Below are 16,481 nucleotides of genomic sequence, written 5' to 3'. Positions count from 1 at the left end.
AAAATGTTCTCTGCCTCTAGTCCAGTCTCCTCCACCTCAACTTCCTCCTTCAAAATTTCTAGCACTGGGTCCTGCTTTTTAGCAGCCAACTGTACCCTGATTTTTTTTCCATCACCTTCGTTCTTACAGATTGCGCAAGATTGTAGAAATCTAGTTGTGACCAGCAGGTGAAACTTGTAGCAGTTTCTTAGTATATAAAGGTTGTCCTCTTTCTGTGATATCATAAATCCAGGTAGCAGCGATGTCAACCCTGGCTGCTATCACCATGTGCTGTGGTGTAAACCCCTTTCTTAATTCGGAGAATAATCATTTGTTTTATGAGTCCTTTAGAACATAATGTGCAGGTGTAAGCGTGAATTGCATCTCTTCACATGTAATGGTAAAAAATTACATTCTTATTTATATGATTGATTTGCCCTCATAAATCGGTGTTTAACCATTTCTCTGTCATTCCTAGACTTACAACTGTGTGTAACCAGTTGGGGGGGGGGGGGGGGGGGTTGTCTCGACACAATAAGACACTGTCAAATCTGATTTGACCATTTCAGATTGCATAGAGACACCGCCTCTTTTTTAGAGGAAATCTACCACATGGGTGCAGTATTTACACCAAGCACACTGTTTTGTGTCTCCCTAAGACAGTTCTTCCTCCAACTTCTATTGGTCTTGTTTTGTCGAAAAGCACCATTATGCAAATTAGCCTCAGGGTCTCGTGCTATGTTACAGAAACCCCTCCTGGCACAGTCATCTGCTATTAACAAATCTTTTTTTTTTTTTTTTGCCTACAACATATATGTCAACTAAACGTAGACGGATGACACAAGATGCATCTGTTTTTGTCAATTTTTAAACGCCTACGTTTCAGTATACCAAAATTAGCAGGTGGACGGCACTTCTGGGAATATGCAGTGCTCCGGGTACGTTTCAGTATACGTTAGGCAGATGCAAAAATTAAGAGCTGTTTCCCCTCTATCAGTAATCAGACAATGTGTCACTACGCTGCTTGGGATAGGATTCAATTATTGTCAATGTATTAAGTAGGTTTAAAAGTGGATGTGTTGAGAAGAAAGATCCTTTTAAATTGCTGATTAATGAAACGTATGTCTTTTTTTTTTTTTTTGTTTTCTATATTGAATTTTTCTGGGTATCCAAGGGTAAGAAACCTCTGTTGGTTTGTACTAGAATTGGCATATGTTCTAGTCTTTATTTAGAACATGTATAGCCTAAAGGTATTTTTTCCCTTTTGGGTATTTTTTTTTTTTTTAAACCCCAGTGAAGGAAGGGGTTCATTACAACCCCCATTATAGAACCATCCCTGTTGCTCAACAGCAACTCCTGTTTTCACCACTAGAAATGTTACTACTTTGTATTTTATGTTTTGTGCTTTGTATTGTACATTTTTCGTTTGTTATTGTTTTGTATTATAATTACATGCAAAATAAACATGATATCACTTTTGACTGGCCAATTTTGCTTTTTTCTCAGGTAAACTTTGGCAATGTTTTGCTTAGTGAGATTTTTCTTTTTTCCTGATTTATTTTAGAAGTATTAACATGTATTTCTACATATAAATATTGTATGGGTGTTTTGTTTGGGCTTGTATTTTACTATATCTTTGGTACCCATTGTAATATGTTGTGCTTGTGGGATAACTCCCTGGTGGGCCAGTCTGACCCCGGACACTGCAGATGGTCAGCCGACTCATTTTACACATTGAATGTGTTTGGTATCTGTTGGCGCCTATAGGCAGGGTTTCCAAACTGAAGTTTTGTTGTGTTTTCTGCCAAAAATCCCACAAAAACGCAGTGTAAAAAGTGGCCTCATGCTAACTTACAGCTTATCTTCTGGTATCTTCTATTTACTGGAAGTATGTGGCCCGTTTCTAATGTCTCTGGCTGGATACAATCTCTGCTGACAGGCTGAAATGAATCTGTTAAACCCCTCTCTTGCCTTTGTTGTGTGGAATGTCTAAGCTATCGCTGAGTGAGCAAAGAAAACAAGTGACATCTTGTTGTGGGATATAAGAAACAAAACAGAGACTTTTAATTATAGAGTAACTTACCTGCCAGCAAACTTTACAAAAAGTTTTGTTTCTGGTCATTGTGTGGCTTCTAATCTACGGAATTTGATGGTGCTATATAAATAATAATTAATAATCTTCATTTTCTAGCAGCGTGCACCGCTGTAGTTTCTTTCTAGGTGTTTTTTCGGTATACTTTTTGCTCCTGTATTGAGTGGCTCCACCTCCCTTTTCCCAAAAGCTTTTATGTAATCTGCCCCTTATGTGTAAGTGTGCTCCTGTTTTATTGCTGGTAAGCTGGAATCCAGGGGAAAATTCATAGTGAGTAGAACAGTGGTGGCGAACCTATGGCACGGGTGCCAGAGGCGGCACTCAGAGCTCTTTCTGTGGGCACCCAGGCCATCACCCCAGCACACTAGACAAGACTCAAAGAATCTTCCTGTAGTTCCAAGAAACTTAAAAGATGCAGCTTTCAGTCATATTTTGATACTTTCTTCGCTACATGGGACTGAAGGAAGAGTACAGAGGGAAACTGAAAAGAAGCTAAAATGATGACAATTTTCCATCTTTCTACTGTGTTGCTGTCCTCAGGAGGCCAGTATGATTGAAAGTTGTTGAAGAACAGGGAGCAATAAGTTACTGCTTTAATTTTTGGTTGGCACCTCACGATAAATAAGCAGGGTTTTTTGGGTTACAGTTTGGGCACTCGTCCTCTAAAAGGTTCGCCATCACTGGAGTAGAGTATCAGAAGGGAGGGAGGATGGTAACAACCATGGTTCCAGAAAGAAGCTCAGTGCTGCGATAATGTATATGGTGTTAAGAAACTGAAATGGATCCTGAAATGGATACAATGGAGAGGATATGGGAAGAAGGCATAAAGAAGTGGGCTAGAATGGAGCAAGCTGTGAAAACAATGTATCATACCTGGATATCATTGTTTCGACCCAATTCAACATAAATAAATATGGATGAGACTGAGGAATATTTACTGTCAATATCTCACACTATTGAACTCCTTTCTTCAGCCCTGGGTTTTCTTCACCACCTTAATCCCATTAGCAAGGACTACAGCTTTTTATATCCTGTCAGTTCACTTCCTGTAGGTGTCAGTGGGTGAGATCAGAGTACTCCCAATCCTACATTGTCTATTGCCCACACTGGTAGACCTTACAGGCAGGCTACTTCTTCATGGACTATGTATTGCCTCACCTCAGAAGATGTGCATGCAACTCGGCAACATTCCTTGCTTGATTCAGAAGCTGGTACTTTTTAACTGGATTTTAGATGAAATAGAAACTGAGGAACTCATGGGTACTGCATCAGACCATTATTTTCCTGAAATCAAGTAAAGAAATATAGCTTGAAAATGGCAACAGAATGAAACTTGGCCCATTCAGTTCCATCTTGCACCAAATATATTTTAAACACTTTGCACTAGAAGGGACATGGCCTAGGGCAGGGGTGGCGAACCTATGGCACGGGTGCCAGAGGCGGCACTCTGAGCCCTTTCTGTGGGCACCCAGGCCATCACCCCAGAATGAAGTTCACCAGACAGAAATCAAAGAATCTGCCTGCAGAATCTTCCTACAATGATAGATGAATTTGCCCTCCTCCTTTTAACTGCGTTGGTGTCCTTGGGAGGCTGAACGATTGAAAGTTGTCAATGAACAAGGAGAAATACATTACTGCTTATATTGCTGCGCTGGCACTTTGCAATAAATAAGTGGCTTTTGGTTGAAGTTTGGGCACTCAGGCTCTAAAAGGTTCGCCATCACTGGCCTAGGGTCAAGCTCATATCTGCATTATCCTCTGTCACTAATATGACAATAGCTGAAGTCTGATGGATCTATTAAAACGTTTATTAACACTTACGATTTCTGTTAGTGTCGTTTTTCACTGCTTCAACTAGGCTTCCCTTATTTGAGATGGGATGGGGCAGCAGTTTCCATCTAATTGTAGGAAGCACAAATGGAAGCTGCGCAAACACTTATTAACGGAAGCCCTAATGGGCCTAAGTTTCAACAAAAATTGTGACAAAATCTGCTGTTTTGCAATCGCTTTGAATCACCTTTCATCCTTCATTCTGGATAGGAACTCTATGTAAGGGGAGGCAAAGCAGTAGCTTCGCGTACGAGTGTGCGGAGCTACGAGCCGAAGATTTCTGGTTGGAGGATCAAAGGGCTATCCTCATGTCCTATAGATCCACCTACCACCTGATCTACCTTTTTATAGCTAGATCCATGCTGATAGGTTTCCTTTAATTACAGCTGTTATTATGATCTGCAAATGAGTAGACAAAAAGTCACGGGTCTCTCCAGGCAGCCAGTAAACCACGTCTCCTTCTTTTGATTGACAGTTCCTTTTTTTTTTTTTATTTATTTATTAAATCTCAGCCTGAGCCCAGTCCACTCCCTGTGCTAGCCATAATGTTGTACCTCATTGCATGGTGAATTTAGCAGTGAGCTTTGAGGGGGAACTGGAGATCTTGTTACTATTTCATGCACCCATGATGGGTGGAGCCAACATAGACCGGCAGAAACAGTTTGGGGAGCAATTTTACTGGTGGAAGGAGGCAGATTTAAGCTGGGACCTCCTCACTGCACTTTTCAAAAAGGCACAGTGGGGGGTGTAACGTTTATTGTAAATATAGTCAAAATAAGTGTATGCTCATCCGCTGGGTTGTATCATCGGAAAATATACACCATTTGTCTGTGTACACATTTTATGTGTTTTTCTTTATACATATTGTTGTAAAATTTTAAATAAAAATATTAGCAATGTTTTTTTTTTTACTTAGCCGGTGCCGAAGGATTTTTTTTTTTCTTTTCATATAAGGTTTATTATGCCTGTTCTTGATGACGAGTTCCTTTTTAAGGCCATTAATTGTTTTCGTTAACATGACAGCTGGAAGGCTTTAGCTAGTAAAACCATTGAACAATGCATCACCTGATCTTTTGCAGGTACAAGAATCTGGAATTCTAGATAAAATCTCCCCAGAGGAACGAAAGAGACAAGAGGTACAATGTTTTTCTTGTAATGTGTACAGTAACAAAGATTTTCTCACTAATAAAGTAGATCCTGCCCCTTTGTCTACATTTCATTTTGAAATATTTTCTGCTCCGTTAGTAGCTGTCCACCAGATAAATGATTGATTTCTAGCTAGTTGGTCATGCATGCGTGCTTAAATCAGTTGAAAATGAACAAAGACCTATCATTTCTTTTTATATTTGGATGAAGTCCCTTTAAAGTCAACCTGTCACCAGGAACCTCATTTTCACTAAAGACAGATTTTAAAAGCCCATGAGACCTGCAGTACAAATCTGCCTTTTCTATGCATTTGCATTACAATATAGTTGTGTATAACTTGCTTTGCACCCTGACAAAATCCTGGGGTAGTCCCAGGGGCTGGGCTTTGGTTTGGATGCATTTCAAAAAAACATTTGCCTTGTCTGTGTTACTCACTCCTCAGAGCTTGGCCCCCACCTTTGTGCTCCACCTCCTGCTCCTTGTCAGAGGTCACAGCCTGGTGAGATGACATCAGTGGGGGAGGGACAAGCTGTACAGGAGCACAAAGATGGAGGCAGCCTGTAGCTCAGACAAGTTGCATGTTGTTTTTTGAAATGCATCCAAACCAAAGTCCAGCCCCTGTGACTACCCCAGGATTTTGTCAGGATGCAAGAGTAAGTTATAACACACAATTATATTGTAATGCAAATGCTTAGAAAAGGTAGAGAGGCATTTTTGCACTGCAGGTGTCATGGGCTTTTACAACCTGTCTTTAGTGAAAATGAGGTCCCTGATGACAGGTTCCCTTTACATTGTAGTCGTGCATACCTGCACCATGCAATACACAAACCCGGAGGGTTGGGGTGTGGTGTGTGTGCTTGGCTTTTGCACTATATTTACAGTAGTACGTTATCTCTTCAGGCCATATTTGAAATTATTACCTCAGAATATTCCTATCAGCACAGTCTCGACATCCTTGTCCGACTCTTCAAAAAGTCTGATGAGCTGAAGCAAACCATTAATGGCACAGACCACCATCATCTGTTTTCCAACATTGCAGATATCCTTGAAGTCAGCAAAAGGTAACTGGACTTTCTATATTGTAAGACTTTTATCATCTTATAGTAAATCTACCATCAAAATCCAACATGATAAACCAGGGACACTTACTCATAGATCCAGGCACTGCGACTGTGGTAATCTTATATTTGTTATACATGGCCTCCTTCCTTCTAAAATAAAAGTAGGCTAATGAGCCTGAAGGGACCTGTGAGTGTTACCAGAGCATCTTAGTCAGATATCTTCACAGGTTTACAGTGCAGGAGCACTCCCACTTCCCTTTTTCACTGTGCAAGATCAGACAGAGGGAGGGGGCGATGGGGAGACATGCTTCCCGCACAGTGTAACAGCCTGTGAAGCTACAGCACCGAGGGGCTCTAGTAACACCCCTAAGAGCCATTCTTTCTTATTAGTATAAATTTAAACGTTGATTTTGGAAGGGAGGAAACCAAGTGATTAGGCAACTCTTTGTTACCCTGTAATAGAAGAATGTCAGCTCACTCGCTAAATGAACCTGTGCCCGGATCTCCTCTCTGCATGAGGTGTTAGTTGGATGGAATCTCTCTTTGCTACATTTTAGTGGTCTTCTATTAGGATAGTATTGGTGTGTCAATGCCTAGGTCCACTAAAGGACCTTTTATTGCTTCTAACTACACCCAATCCTCTGTATTTTGGGAACTCTGGTCTATGACTATGACATAGTTTTATTTAAACTGGATATTTTTCCCACATGTGTGAAATGAGACCATGCTCTATGGGAATCATCTCCAGGTTCCTCCCTTTAATGGGATCCAGAGAGGAAACCCTTTCATTCCAGCAGTGGCCTAGGCCCAGTAAATCCATGCACCCAGGGGAGGACACGAGTGGAGACCTCAACACACAATGAAGGCATTAGACTGATAACAGGAAGTTGTGTAACCAAGCTGCAGAGGGACCATATTTACATATCACTCCCCAAAATCTTATGGACACTTAATCATTGCGGGGTCGGGGCCCAGAACTTATTCTGTATGATTTATTAGCCAATGTATCCTGCAGAGGATGATGCCTCCTACAGATTATATTGTCGTAATGAGAATGTTCAGCTATACAACGCTGTGTCCTTACTGGCTCACATATGTAGCAGAGCTGAAGGTGTCAGAATTAGTATAGCTAATTATTGGTAGCGGCAACCTATACGATTTGTTGCCTTAAAACCTTATAGGACTCTTTTACTCTCCATTCATGTCTGTCTGTTTTTATAGGACTGTTAGAGAAATGCATGATGCACAAACCTCATTTCCCGAGTGTACATTGTCCACCCATCTAACAAACCTTTCTGAGAAGTGGTGGTCTTTTATGTGGAGTGGCAGGCCGGGTAGTCTATACTGCCCCAGCCATATAATTCCCTATATGCTCATAATCACAGCTGACAGATGGAAGTGGCTTCTGCTCTCCCTGGGGACACAGGGCTTGGATAATATACATCTCTATATCTTACCACTTCCGTACACTTAGAGCGGAATTCCATATCCTACACAAAGAATGTTTCTAGCATCTAATAATAATCTGCAGATGTAGCACAGCTGAACTTGTTATGTACAATACAGAACCTTTCAGTCTTATGGCACAGCACACCGGGCATATCATACTACAGTAACAACATGAACAAAATGATACACTGCTCTGCTACATCTATAAGGTGTTATATGAGGATGTGTGAACTCTGATGATAAATACTTGCTATGTGCTTTCTGTAGTGCGGGACAGATTGGGTGGACTATGACAGGGGGATATGCTGAACATCAATGCGTTTTATTAACCACATCAAGAATAATATTTCATTTCTGTGTGATGTGATTGTGTTTTTGTATGTGGTTTTTTTATACTAGATTTTTTGAAGATCTGGAGAAAAGGCACAAGGATAATCCCTTCATCCATGACATCAGTGACATTGTAGAGAATCACGCCTCTAACCATTTCCAGCCATATGTCATCTACTGCTCCAATGAAGTGTACCAGCAGCGGACTCTGCAGAGGCTGCTGTAAGTTCAGGACACGCCTGAGGATGTGGGTTAAAGAGTAACTGATCTCAGCAGCCAATCGGAAAACTTCGATTTTTTTTTTTTTTGGATTGGTTAAAAATGGATCCATGTGGTTTATATACCTATGTGACTAGTAATATGGGTCCGTTTTGCCTTACATTAACCTGGTATATGCTGTGATACTGATATGTTGAAGTCTTGTTAACATTCAAACTATTGAGCAACTTCTATGATATCTAGTGCAGAGGCTGGAAGGGTTCGGTATACCAACAGGCAGGTATTTTTTACTTTAAAGAAATAGCATATTTTCCTCCTATAATGAAACCTTTAATGGAAGGATCATACTATCCAGTCATTCCCCCAGTGGCTCATTACAATGTGCTTCAAGTCTTACTTGTGAAGACATATTCACAGTGTCGGCTACAGGTTTCAGTTGGCCCCTGGGTGACGGCTCTTCAGTGGGCCCCTTTGCATTAAACTTGACTAGGTATGCCGAGTGCATGCGCCGGCCCTGCATGAGCACTATGCGTCTCCTGATCTTTACTACTGTGTGAAACTGGAGAATGTTGTAAGTTGCTAAAGATTTATGTTTTGGCTTTGCAGGTTATTATATACCAGCAGTACACACAGTAGCCAGACCTGCTCTCCTCTCTATGTTAAATTGATGGTGATCCATACTCCTTGTGGAGTCTACAGCCATCTACTGGATAAAAGTGAAATGCAAATTGAAAAACGGCTTTGAGTACAGTGACATTTGCCTCAATTGTCATTGGACAATAATTCTTAGCATGGCATTTTCTCTTTATGTAAAACTGTATGATCATCCCCGACCGCCCCCCCCCCCGCCTCAGCAGCTGGGTATGTGTGTACATGGGGTTGGATGGTTCCTATAGATTGTGCACTGGGGCCCTGCTGCTTTAAGCTATGTTTTGGACATATTGTATATATTTACAGTAAATATTACAGAATGAGTACCCAAATTTCCTCTTTTAATTTCAGAATTTCAAATGTGACATTCAAAGAAACACTGAAGCAGATTGAGATTAGTCCAGAATGTGGAGGTCTCCCCATGTTCTCCTTCCTGATCCTTCCAATGCAGAGAGTTACTAGACTACCCCTACTGATGGATGTGAGTACTACACATGAGTATCTTAAAAAAAAAAAAAAAAAAAAAGTAAAAAAAAAATAATTATAATTTTTTTATTTGTTTGTTTAGACAATTTGTCAAAAAACAGATCCTTATTCTCCTGAATATGAAGCTTGTACTAGAGCATTGAAAGCCATCAGTAAGGTGGGTACAGTATGCCTGTACTACAAGGTTTGTCCTTGGGCTGTCTGCGGTATGGTGGCCCTATGGAAATCATTTTAGTTGGACTGCAATACCTGTCACAACCAGCAGACTAGGAGGGGTCCTGTCTTTTTTGCTTAAAAAACAGGATGTTTTTCTAGATTTTTATAAACCCCTTTAACCTCTCGACGGCGTCTGTGACGTCGGCTAAGGCACCGCGTTCAGCGTCCGATATATCGGGAAACACGGGGTTATAACTAATAGCCAACACCCCAGTGTAACAACCGCGGTCGGAGTGGGCTCCAGTCGTGGTGTTTAACCCGTTAAATGCCGTGGTCAGCGCAACCGTTTTCAGGGGGCATCTGCTATCATTGCAGAGAGAGGCACTGCCAGTAAGATGGCGTCTGTGAGTGTCAGCCCATGCATGTGCATGTACATCAGTATTGCAGAGTATTATCAGATGATTGCTTGTTCATGTCCCATGGTGGAAGTAGAAAAAAAAAGTAAAAAAAAGTTTTTCAATAAAAAATAAAGTAATAAATCACTAAAAATGCCCATAAGCCCCATAACATATAAAGAGACATATAACTCTTAAAAAAGTCTAAATCATAACACAAACCCCACATGTATAGTATCATCGCGTCTGTAACAACCCGTAGAATAAAGCTAAATAATTATTGAACCTGCCCGATGAACGCCATTAAAAACTGTTAGAAACCTGCCAAAATTTATGATTTTTACCTATTGAATCCCACAAAAAAATGCAATAAAAAGTGATCAAAAAACATATGTACTCCAGAATGATACTGGTGCAAAGTACAACATGTCTCGCAAAAAAACAAGCCATTAACCGGCTCTGTAGCCAAAAAAGTTAAAATGTTATGCCACTCGGAAGAAGTCAATACAAAAATGATAGATTTTTCCCACATTAGGGTTTTATTTGGCAAATTTAGTAAAACGAAAGAAAAAATATTCAAGTGTGGAATCGCCGTAATCGTACTGACCCATAGAATAAAGATAACATGATTATTAGGCTATATGGTGAACACGGGGGGGGGGAGGGGGGGGGGTTTGACGGGGAAAAAAATCCAGTACAGAATTGATTATTTTCTACTACTGCCCTCAAAAAAAAAAAAAAACCTCTAAATTTTCAACAATAGGGGATACCATTCCCAAAATGGTAACCCTGGAAAAAGCAAACTAAAATCCTGGCAGCTGCAGGGCGCTCCTTCCCTTCTGCGCCTCGCTGTGCGCCCATAAAACAAGTAACGGACACATGTGGGGGGTCTCTGTACTCAGGAGAAATTATAGAACAAATTGCATGTTGGTTTTCTCTTTTCATCATTTCGAAATGTGTAAATTTTAGGGCTAAATGAACATATAACCGGCACAATTTGACCATTCTAAATTTCACCTCCATTTCATTACTTAAGGGGTTAACAATCTTCCTAAAAGCTGTTTCTTATGGCTTGAAGGGTGCAGATTTGAAAATGGGAAAATGGGGCTATTCGATTTGTAAGCCGCGTGACATCAAAATAAATTATCCAGACATTTCAAAAATGATGAAAATGTAAAGTAGACAAATGGGAAATGTTATTCAGCAACTTACTTAGGTGGTAAATCTATCTGCCTGAAAACGCAATGAGTTTGAATTTCTACAATGGCTAATTTTTCAAAAAATTCATGAGTTTTGCGTTTTATTTAAAAAAAAAAAAAAAAAAAAGAAAATTATCAACCAACATTTACCACTAAAATGAAGTACAACATGTGTGGGAAAAAAACAGTCTCAGAATCGTTTTGATAAGTAACCGTGTTAAAAAGTTATAACCATATAAAGCGACGCAAGTCAGAATCCAAAAAATCGGGCTGAGCCTTAAGCTTTAAACTGGCTACGTCCATAAGCAGTTAATGTTAAAGTGACATGCTGGTTCTATCTAGGGTTTTATTGACACTGCAACAACAGACACAACTTATGGGCAGGTGTGGTGAAATTCCTGAAACATTGTTAAACCCCTTTTAACTCCAAATATTGGTTAGTTGGCCCATTTAATAATGGCACTTTTATATGACATGTTTAGCTTTGGTGATTTGAGAATTAATTTTTTTTTTCCCTCTTGTTTATACATTTGTAGTTGGTCAAACAGTGCAATGAGGGTGCCCGAAAGATGGAGAGGACGGAACAGATGTACACCTTACAAACACAACTAGAATTTGGGAAAATCAAGGTAAATGAGCATTTAACAGGAAACTACTTGTTTGTCTTGAAAAAGGCAATTTTTGAAAATTTGGTATGGAGGTATCATTCCCAGGACCACATGAGCATCCAGATTATACTACATTATTGGCTCCTAATAGCTTTGGGTATAAGGAAATGGTCACAGAAAACCTGCGGATCTATGAACTGCCAAAGTTGGGAGGCCATAGGAAAGAACAACATATACGCACTTGCTGACTTTATTCCTGGTACCTTTATTGAATCCACAGCATCACCAATATCCAGGTCTAATCCCTTTTTCAGATCCACATATATAGGTATATCCAGTCTCCTCTAAACTAAGGGCTGCTTCCTGAAGCAGGTGATACTTTATTGAACCCAAAGCTTGCCATACAAAAAACAAGTGCATGTATAGTCCTGCATTTATTCTTTGGTCTTTCTAGGGTTTCCCCTAAGTGCTTTGAATAGATCCAGCTCTATACCGTCCCCTGATGTTGTTTGACCATCCAGAATAGTTGCAGCATCCATTGGCTGGTCATTGGTGCTCCCCATCTCCACTGCTTTTAGCCTATTGTTACACCTCTTAAATTGGTCTTCTGTGTAGTCCATCATCTCCTCTCTATTCCACAGCCCTTCCCTCTGATTTCTGCATCCCGATGGCTCTTAAAGAGAGGAGAACTTGTACTGGTGGAAGAGGCTGGAATTTTCCGGAAAGGCTTTGGAAAAACTTTCTGTTATCTCTTCCTTTTTAATGATGTTCTTATAATTACTAAAAAGAAAAGGTAAGTGGGAGACCATGATAGGAGTAATCAATGTAATGAAGGGACTACCAAACCCATCGTGGTTACTGTAATTGGGGATAACATAGGGTTGTTCAAGGATCAGAGACCCCCAATCAGTCTTCTGTGTTGGCCCAAATGTAGAGTGTAGATAAGGTAACCCCTTTAATTCTATATCATTCTTTGATACATGGTTACATGTTGAGTCCTATATTACTGGGGTCCAGAAACTTATTTTTTCTTTGGCAACCAAACTAATACATTTCAATAATATATTTGTATCGATTTGTAGCTATTGTATTTTATATAATGACATTTTACTCCCCAGTGAGGACAGTTACATAGTTACAGACTATGTGAAGACCGATCAATATGAAGTAGATCTAACGGACGATGTAGACAACCAGATCTCTATGTCCTCAAAGACTGGGACCCTCGGCACTCGAAGTCCAACCGGACAGTTTCTATTCCAGATTACAATGAGGAAGAACAGTGAAGGGCGACGGGAGCAAATTGTCCTAGCAGCAGACACCCTGTAAGTGCCCTGTAGGCGATAGGGGGCAGAACGCTTCCCTGCCTTGTGGATGTTCCTGGCTTTAAGCTCTTATATATTTTCTGCTTTGGTAGAAGTGACCGAGCCAGATGGATCACAGCGCTTGAAGTAAAGGAAGAAAACAAGAGATACAGCAGGTCTAAGACAGCCGGTAAGCATTAGGAAAAGAAAAAGCTCCAATACTATTGTATGTAATACAAGTCTACAGGAAACCCAAGACACTAGAGAATTGTGGCTGCTTGCAATTGCCGGTAGGGGGATCTTATAAAGTTTACAAATGTTTTAAAGGCAATGAATACACTTTTATCTGGCTGTAGACAACAGAAAATGTATTACCCTGTATGTCTATTAGAAGAGAAGGTATTTGAAGTAGTCCAACATCTCTAGTGTGAGCACTTATGGCTTTATTCACATGGCTGTGAGCTAGGCACAAAAACGGCAGCTAGCTCACGGCCATCACAGAGGTGCATTCTGCATAGGCACGGTTTGTTTTGTTTAGCCTTGTTGTACTTTGCTCTTTTCCTTCTTACACAATCCTCCCAAGTTAATAAGTTACCATCAGCTGTGAAGTAAATAATTTCTTCCATTCATTGCATTTTTCTCAAAGTATCTTCAAAGGGACTTCACAATCAGAAATATTTTGAAAAATAAACAAGTCTATCCATCTTCAGCCAGAAACGGTCAGGAAGCAGGCTGATGGCAGCTGGTAACATACAGGTGCTTCTCCAATAAATTAAAATATCAGCAAAAAAGTTCTTCAAAAAGTAATTGAAAAAGTGGAACTCCTATTCTGTAGACGTATTAAAAACTTTTTCAAGTGTTAATGTTGATTTATGGCTTATAGCCAAGGAAACCCCAAAAGATCATCATCTCATATAATAGTCTAATTTTCTAAGACCAACTATAAAGCAATTTTTGACACACATGTTGGCAAAATAAAGTATGTATAGTAAATGCACTCAATATTTGGTCAGGCTCCATGTGTCCTCTAATAACTTCATCATTGCAGCCTTGAGGTGATCAGCTGGTGGCACTGCAGAGCTGTTATGGAAGCCCAGGTTGCTTTGATTGCAGCTTTCAGCTCCTCTGCATTGTTGGCTCTGGTGTCTCTCATCTTCCTCTTGACAATACCCCATAGATTCTCTGAGGTTAAAGTCAGGTGAGTTTGCTGGCCTAACAATCACAGTTGGGTGACTTATTGTTGAGGGGGTGGCTTCCAGTGTCTAAGCTTGTTTAACGTCTACTTTGTGTTTTGTGTTTCTGAGTCTTTAGTTCTCTTTCAGGGTTACGTCAAGTGGAAATCACAAAGGCATACATGGCAAAGCAGCCAGATGAGGTCTCGCTCCAGCAAGCTGATGTGGTTCTAGTTCTTCAGGAAGAAGATGGTAATACATATATTCTTACAAATACAGATGGCTTCCTTCACATAGTGTATCAGTCAACCCATTAACACCCTGCATCTGATATATCAGCCTTTGAGCGCTGGGCTTTAACGTTCAGCGTCCTATATGTAGGACGCTGAGCTGATGCCAATTCAGCTCGTAGTCAGAACTGAGCTGGCATCATAAAACATGTGTTGTCAGCTGTAACTTGGTTACAGCTGACACCCAGTGTCACACCCGCAGTCGGAGTGAGACTGTGGCATTTAACTTGCCTGCTGGGGGGCTCTCCCCCACAATCGATCAGATGATTGTTTTGTTCATGTCCCATAATGGAAGTAATAAAAAAAAGTTTTTTAAAAAAAAAGTTATTGAATAAAAAATTAATAAATTAATAAAAATGGCCAAAATCCCCATTAACACACAAAATGACGAATAATGTGAAAAAGATCAAAATCATAACACAATCCCCACACATCTAGTGTCACTGCCTCTGTAATCACTCTGTAATCACCCGCAGAATAAAAATAAATCATTATTGAACAAGCATGATAAACTCTGCAAAAAAAAAAACAGGTAAAAATCATAATTTTTGGTGGGTTTTTAACAATTTCATCATACAAAAATGCAATAAAAAGTGATAAAAAAACAAATCTACTCCAGAATGATACTGGTGCAAAGAACTACATGTATATATTTACAAATGTTGCTGTAAACCAGCAAAAAAGAGATCCTTTTGACGTGTATTAGCTTTTATTTAATTACTATTTAAAAAAGATGAAAAGGATCTATAACATATATGTGTGAGCCCTAAGAGCAAGAGACTCCTTTAAAAAAAAAAAAAAAAAAACTTGTGGTGAGTGTGGGAGTACATATAATTTATCCAGTAGGTAATAATAGGCGAGCCAGTAGGACGGTGTGATTTTGAGGAATACAATGAGGTGCTATCATACAAAGGAGGGGGGTACTATGTCCCGTAAATGGTCATAGATTGACACAGAGGTACTATACGGCGGTAGATTATCTCTCAGACTATGGTTGATAATTTGTGAAAGAGTTCACATATAGCGGTTTTTGGGTGCGTCTGTGTCCCTGAATTAAGACTACCAGGGATCTATTTGCATCCGTATATTGGGCGATTCCCTCCGTGGTACCTAATCATTAGTTATCAACCAGCTATCCACCTCTGTAGTTTTGGTTGTAATTCACATGCCACAGTCAGCAGCATACATTGATTTTAAGCTAAATCACATCATTCATACGTAGCAATCTCGCACTAGTTCTATTGGTCTGCAGGCTTATGGATCCAGCAGACACTGCAGTTCGATCCTAGATCATAGATGAACCCTACACCTTAACACCATTCATTAAAAATTAGAGAAGCTCAGACAGCATGGCCTCCTCAGGGGGTATAGGGGCTGATACCACCATATATCACCAGTCACACCGTACAGGCTCGCCTATTATTACTTACTGGATAAATTATATGTACTCACACACCCACCACAAGGTGTTTTTTAAAGGTTTCTTTTGCTCTTAGGGCTCACACATATGTTATAGATCCTTTTAATCTTTTTTAAGTATTAAATAAAAGCTAATTCTTTATAGGTCAAAAGGATCTCTTTTTTTTTTGCTGGTTTGCAGCAACATTTGTAAATATATTCATGGATACTATAGGTCCTACCGATAGGTGGTCCCAGGATTACCTAACAATTCTAATTTGTAAGTACTACATGTCCCACAAAAATCAAGCTATCCACCAGCTCAATAGACCAAAAAATAAGTCATCATACTGACCCATAAAATAAAAATAAGACGCTTATTAGGCTAAATGGTGAATACTAAAAAAATAGTCAGTAGTTGAAGCTTTTTTACTATTCCACCCCCAAAAAAAGTTTATGTATTTTCAACAATGGGGTATAGCAACAACAAAATGATATTACTGGAAAATACATCTCATCCCACAAAGAAAATAGCCCACACATTGCACCACTAGCGGAAAAACTAAAATGCCTACAAAAGGGGCCAGTAAGGAAACTAATTTCTATTAAGTTCTATAGGACAAAACTGGCAGCTGCAGGTCGCTCCTACATTCTGCATTTACCATTTTAAGATGGGTTTCCTCTTTCTAACTTTTGGAAATGTGTACATTTTAGGG

At 39.8% G+C, this 16,481-nt stretch overlaps 1 protein-coding gene across 2 annotated transcripts in view; it reads left to right on the top strand.

Annotated features, from left to right (window-relative positions):
• Positions 1–16,481, top strand: part of ARHGEF16 (Rho guanine nucleotide exchange factor 16) — a 33,448-nt gene that overhangs the window by 15,456 nt on the left and 1,511 nt on the right. For both annotated transcript variants that reach the window (XM_072156327.1, XM_072156326.1), the window contains 10 exons: positions 4,981–5,037; positions 5,948–6,108; positions 7,957–8,109; positions 9,109–9,238; positions 9,326–9,400; positions 11,530–11,622; positions 12,243–12,394; positions 12,720–12,926; positions 13,019–13,095; positions 14,228–14,329. In XM_072156327.1, coding sequence (XP_072012428.1) covers positions 4,981–5,037; positions 5,948–6,108; positions 7,957–8,109; positions 9,109–9,238; positions 9,326–9,400; positions 11,530–11,622; positions 12,243–12,394; positions 12,720–12,926; positions 13,019–13,095; positions 14,228–14,329 — 1,207 coding nt within the window. The remainder of the gene's footprint in view (positions 1–4,980; positions 5,038–5,947; positions 6,109–7,956; positions 8,110–9,108; positions 9,239–9,325; positions 9,401–11,529; positions 11,623–12,242; positions 12,395–12,719; positions 12,927–13,018; positions 13,096–14,227; positions 14,330–16,481) is intronic.

Source organism: Engystomops pustulosus, chromosome 6 (genome assembly GCF_040894005.1).
Source record: "Engystomops pustulosus chromosome 6, aEngPut4.maternal, whole genome shotgun sequence".
Taxonomy (NCBI): Eukaryota; Metazoa; Chordata; class Amphibia; order Anura; family Leptodactylidae; genus Engystomops; species Engystomops pustulosus.
Note: the sequence above shows the minus strand (reverse complement) of the source record. Positions and strands in the feature narration are given on the sequence as shown.